Source organism: Limulus polyphemus, unplaced genomic scaffold (assembly GCF_000517525.1).
Source record: "Limulus polyphemus unplaced genomic scaffold, Limulus_polyphemus-2.1.2 Scaffold4153, whole genome shotgun sequence".
NCBI classification, from domain to species: domain Eukaryota; kingdom Metazoa; phylum Arthropoda; class Merostomata; order Xiphosura; family Limulidae; genus Limulus; species Limulus polyphemus.
In genome coordinates this window covers 91,124-97,517 of record NW_013669763.1, presented here as the reverse complement: position 1 = coordinate 97,517, position 6,394 = coordinate 91,124, and the positions used below count along the sequence as shown (strand labels likewise).

The window sequence follows — 6,394 nt, the reverse complement described above, 5'->3', positions numbered from 1 at the left end:
TACAACAAGCAGAACACTATTTATACTAGCCATATTCTAGAAGAATATATAAAAGTATTTCAACCACACAATGTCCACCAGATCCATCACTCACCAAGCCAACTGGGATACAACAAGCAGAACACTATTTATACTAGCCATATTCTAGAAGAATATATAAAAGTATTTCAACCACACAATGTCCACCAGATCCATCACTCATCAAGCCAACTGGGATACAACAAGCAGAACACTATTTATACGAGCCATATTCTAGAAGAATATATAAAAGTATTTCAACCACACAATGTCCACCAGATCCATCACTCATCAAGCCAACTGGGATACAACAAGCAGAACACTATTTATACTAGCCATATTCTAAAAAAATAACTGTTATGACATGAAAACATTTTGTTGGCGAAGTACGATTATAATCAATTATATGTGTCATTAAAAACATTAGGCTTATTGTATTTTTAAACACGGTATTCTTTATTCGGGATTTTCCAAGATGAAGAATGCATAATCATATTTCGACCATACTATAATCGCCATAAACTATTTATGAAATTAATAAAACAAAACAAATTATTTTAAAATAAATATGTTACCTGCTACTCTTTCCCCATTTACTTACCTTCCAAACAAAATAACGTGTGTAACGTGATCCTGCCAATGTGCTGAGAAAAATGAAAGTACAGATACCAAGAACAAAATAAACAGAAGTGAGGGAGACGATCCAAGTTGAAGAGCCACAGAAATAGCTAGGGTTACAAACACTGCAATGGAAAGAGTCAATAGTTACTTCGATAAAAATAGAAGCACTCCATATCATAATTAAATAATTTAACTTATAACCCATAAACTGATTTAGTCACCGACTAGCATCTGAATTTTTATTTTTATAAATAATAGCTTATGCATCTCGTCAATATAGAGACAATTGATGTTTCTAGGAACGTAAAGAGAAAATCCAAAAATAAAATACTTGAAGTGTTATTAATTGTAAGTATGAGATGGCAGGTTTAATCATTTTCCTGTGAGTAGTGATTACATCGACTAGTGTAATACAAACTAATCAATTAATTAAAATTAATGTTACAATTATAATTGTTCTCAGTTATTCCAAAAATTGATGAAATGAAATTACGATTAAAATTACTGTTACAAAAATAACCAACCTATCAAAATTAGAGTATCTGATTATTACCACTATCCAAGTAATCAAGTTATTACTATTTCGTTTATTTGTTGTTAACCAAAAAACTACACGATGGGCTAACTGTTTTTCATCTACTGGGGGTATATTAAAACACAATTTCAGCAATACAAGTTGTTATTTTTTAAGTTTATTTATTTCAAATTTGTTCAGCTATGGCCTACACTGGTTTAAGAGTTTGGGGTTTGATTCGCCACCAAACTTGCTCATTCTATCTTTCTTGTCTGCCGCTATCACTAATTTTTAACTGCTGACTGGAAAGAAGGCAAGTGGGAGGTGGTATCAATCAACAACTCTTTGGTTATGTAAATGTTAACTACGGTGAAAATTTATTTTCATTTTGTTACACAGTATTATGTTTCTAATTTAAAATTGAGTGACTGTATGCTTTAATGTTGAATAAGCAGGTGTGCATCTAAGGAAGGGGTCCAGGGGGTTTGATTCCCCTCCATTTCTCTTCAGATATTAATAAAAAAGCAGCTAGACATCCTTACACTACCATGTGGTAATAAAATTAAGCATTAGACGTCAGTGTTGTATTTAATTGGTCTATTTATTACCATAAAAACTTTTTTTTGAGGTTTTTCTAAAATCAACACAAATGGAGTCTACAGCAATCCAGACAAAGCCTCAGCCAGTAACTGGTTATTTTTAAGCTAGAATAACAATATGAATATCAATGAAAAGGCAGTATTGTAATTTCCTGTACCTTGGCTTTTTCCAGACACTGTAACAATGCATCTCAACTTTACGAGATTTGTTGATATTTAATTGTTTAGAAGTTAGAATTCTCCTACAACAGATGTTTACGCACTGTTGATGCCTAAAATAAGTAAAAATGCAAGTGGCAAGTCTGTATAGTTAAAGAACTTTTAATATTTTTTAAAGACATCCTGTATATGAATAAATGATATATTTCTAACCATGATTATAAATAATTATAACTATATAATTGAATTTAAAAACTTAAAATGTTTGTTTTTAACTGTTATTATTTTCATATCAATCGCATTACTAGAAATAAAAATACAAGCTTTGAAACTGCTAGATTGTAACCTGACTGAGTTAATCACTTACAGATTATTGTTAATGTTATTTTAACTTTGTTTCACTTACTTAGGTTACTTTAGGACTATATGGGCAACATTTAGTAATCCATGGGCAACATTTAGTAATCCAAAGTACTATATTACAGTGAATCTTCTTTCATGTAAAAAAATGCTTGTTACACAGCTAACCTTTAAAAAAAGTTATATCATCGTTTTAAAAATGAAACGTTACTGCAGAGTGTGTGAAAAAGTTAAATATCAGTGTTAGTTGTAAACACAATACTACTATATTACCTGAATAGACTTTCTAGTTTTCATCATTCCCCTAATGGTTTTAAAAACTTTTTAAGATAAAGATATAACTATTAAAAGTTGGATTTTACAAAATAAATTGATGTTCTTCTAATGTTGTTTGTCTTTAAATTTAGTCTACCTAAAGAATATCTAAACGTACTGAGTTTTTACTTTGGCTAAGTGCTTATTTGCCTAATAAATAAATATATTATGACTATTCATTTCTGTTGGTTTGTTACAAAGAACTAGAGTAACTACATACACATACAACACTTAAAGTTCCAACACCCTTATGAACGTATAAAACATTACTGATTTGTCCGAAATAACAGGTCTAGAAAAGTGTACATGGTAGTGTTGTTTGTTTTTTATGAATTTAGCACAAAGCTACACGAGGGCTATCTGCACTAGCCATCCCTAATTTAGTAGTGTAAGACTAGAGGGAAGGCAGCTATTCATTACCATTCACTGCCAACTCTTGTGCTACTCTTTTACCAACGAATAGTGGGATTGACCATCACATTATAAAGCCCCCACTACTAAAAGGGCTAGCATCTCTTGTACTTAATGACACTGGAAAACAAAATAATTTGAATCAACTTGGGACCCAGGACCATTCAAAGAGAAACCTGCAACAAGTCATATACTGTGGATAAAGATGTCCATTTGTTCACTTGTGTGTGTGTGTGTTTATCACATCTGCTATCCATCTTCAATTTATTCTCTTCATAATATTTCCTAAAATTTCCTTATGCAGACACTTTTAATGATATCTGCCGAATATTAGTGCACCTGAACACTATACACAACATGTTTCTTTTTCAGTGTGATAATTATTTCATTCTTAAAGTTACAATAAACTACAGATAAAAGGCCTCACTATACTGTTCTTCAACAATAAGCATGTACAGGTTTTTTGTTGCCTTTTTTTAAATGTTATTTTCTTCATATGAATTAAAAAATTAATAAACAATAAACATTTGGTTACCTTTGAAAGGAGTGTAACTCGATATGCCTGGAGGCTAATTGTCACGTACACAATCAATGAAATACCAAAATACAATATAAAAGCATCAATGGGAAGAATATATCATAGTTTATCCCTACTACCATCAAAGTTTTCTAACATTGTCTATTTTTTTTATCTACTCCAGCCCAATTCCAAGCAGTTATATACATCTCACACAGTATACACGGAAACCCAAAACCTCAATTCATAAAAAAAGTAATTATCTGATCTTGAAAAACTATACTTTTGTTACAATTGATTACTTGTAATTGATTACAAACATCTTCCTTCTACAAATTAAGCTTGTGACTAACAGCAGCTAAAAAAACATTATTAAAGTTTCATGTTTATAGCCAACATATTCTATCAGCACTGAATGGATCACATATACCTGAACATACCTGTTGAAACAGCATCACATCCATGGTCATAGTATTCTTCTAATTGTGTGTTCTGAACTCTTATAGCTTGCTTCCCATCAAGAGCATCAAACGTCTGATAGAGGAAGATTCCAAAGGCACACAACAGAAATACCCAACTAGGAACCTGTAATTTGAATTACACGGTAATTTATTTGTGAAGATAACTTAAATACTGCTTTTATGATTTACATAATTCAACTCTTCTTGTCACGCGAATCTTGTTTGTGAATTAATTTCAAACAAAGAAAAAAAAAACGTTTCGCACTTTGCAGATGTTATATGAAAAAGTAAACAGACTCACGTTTACATCAAGTTTTTCATATGCCTAGATAAGATACAAAAAAATACATTCACATTTTAACAACAAGTAAAGAAATACATAACCCCCAGATGGTTTTTAAGCCATAGAAATTAACATTTTCCTAAAGTGAAATGTATTTCTGACAGATACTTACCTAGATTTCTAGACTTATACTGCCATGTATCGGTATACATATTTGCTTACCACTAGCCTTGATACTCTCATTTATTTCTGCATACTAACATGCAAATGATTATACAGCAACCTTTCAAAAATAGGAGTGCAAAACTACCCCTATCGTAACTAGCGTCCTATCTAATCTTCTAGCTTAACCATACCAGAAGTGACGAGGACGAGTGGGAAATGTGAGCGGAGGTAAGTATTTATCAGAAATACATTTTCAGTTTAGGAAAATGTTAACTTCTAATATGATATCTAACCTCCCCTCACAAAAAGCTAGAATCCCACATTGAACTGGTGGAGGATCCATGAGAAGATGATCATCTCCTTCAGGAAGCACCAAAAAGAAAACCATAGGGTGCGAGAAGGAATTAAAAACAACAAGACCTCACAACTTCTGAGTCAGGTATATTTTTGCCCTTTAGTAATGTGTTACTAAAAAAAGGGCAGAAACATGGAGGTACCCCAAGAAAAATTGCAGAAATAATTGGATCCCCTGGTGTAGAGTGGATAGGGTGTGACAGACCGTAAATGGGAGTTCGACCTCAATCAACATTGTACATCTATCTACCTTTCACCTCAAAAATGGATACCAGCAGGGAAGATAATCTGATGGAAAAAAAAACATGAAAAAAGGTGACAATCATCAGGATCAGGAAAATGAGAAGAAAAACACCGGGTGAATTAAACCGAGAAGGGTAATAGGGAAAAGGTCACAGGAGAGACAAGTGAACACAGGAACCGTGGAAGGGAGCAGTACAATGTGTCATATACCATCGAAGAGCCCTGACTGAGCAAAGGAAGCAGGAGGGATTGGAATGGCCATAAAGGTAGGAAAAAAGTTTGTAAGAAGGCAAGAAGCAGTCATATGTTAATAGAACGGTGGAAATGAAGACCTCTAGAATGAGTCAGGTGGGTAAAAAACAGAATTTTAAGGAGGAGAGAAGGAAATGGAATTCTAAGACAATGGGGGAGATGAATAGAATTACTTTCAGAACCCATGGATCAACTGCCAAGGACCTCCAAATACGGCCTGCACCCATCCTGACCCAAGAAGGGTGATCAGAGTAAGACAAATACAGGAGAAGGTAATTGAATTATCGTGGTCAGACTTGTACTCATTGTGAGTCCAAATAAAAGTACTTGGAAAGATAATAATCAAAAGCATGATCGTCCATCCACAGAATGTCAAGTTCGAGGCATACCAACCCCCAAAGAAAAATACTTCCCAAAGTGAATTGCATGAACCCCAATATCCAGGGAAGGAGGAAGCACTAAAGAAATGCTAGTCCCCAAGAAAAGCATTGGTGTAACACAGGAATGGAAGAGAAGGTCAGAAAATAATATACCTGAATACTCAAATCCACCAGGCATAATCAGAAAGGGGAAAAAAAGGCTGTTCAAATCCAAAACTTCCCAATCACTGAAAACTGTGATACGACAATCATCAGTTTGTTCCGTTTGTTGCAGGAAATTGATTAACCCTCGACAGACCAGAGCCATCACTTCATGGGCAGAGAATTGTGGTTTCGACCTGTCAGAAATTCCACTTCAGCAGTTGTAGTCATGACCATCTGAAAATGTGACTGCATAACTCACAAAATTGAAAGGGGAGATAAATAAAATAATTCATGACGAGCAAAAACAAATCTACTCAATAAGACTACCAACCGAGAAGTGGTTAACAGCTGCAAGATTAGAGGGAGCGCTTTTTACAATAGAGATAGTGGAGGGTTGCTGCATAATCATTTGCATGTAAGTATACAGAAATAAGTGGGAATATCAAGACTACTAGAGGCTTTTTGTGAGAGGAGGTAAGATATCATATCACAACTGACAACTGATTGTTAAGATGCTCTCCTAGGCCTGGCATGGCCAGGTGGGTAGGACGCTCATCTTGCAATCTGCGGGTCGCGGGTTCGCAGACCGCCCACCTCC

General features: G+C 34.1%; 1 protein-coding gene across 2 annotated transcripts in view; it reads right to left on the bottom strand.

Moving 5' to 3' along the window:
• Nucleotides 1–615: 615 nt before the first annotated feature.
• Nucleotides 616–6,394, bottom strand: part of LOC106470671 (cholinephosphotransferase 1-like) — a 16,771-nt gene continuing 10,992 nt past the window's right edge. For both annotated transcript variants that reach the window (XM_022399309.1, XM_013931236.2), the window contains exons 4-5: nt 3,955–4,099; nt 616–761 (exon numbers count right to left, since the gene is read on the bottom strand). In XM_022399309.1, the coding sequence (XP_022255017.1) occupies nt 616–761; nt 3,955–4,099 (291 nt within the window). The remainder of the gene's footprint in view (nt 762–3,954; nt 4,100–6,394) is intronic.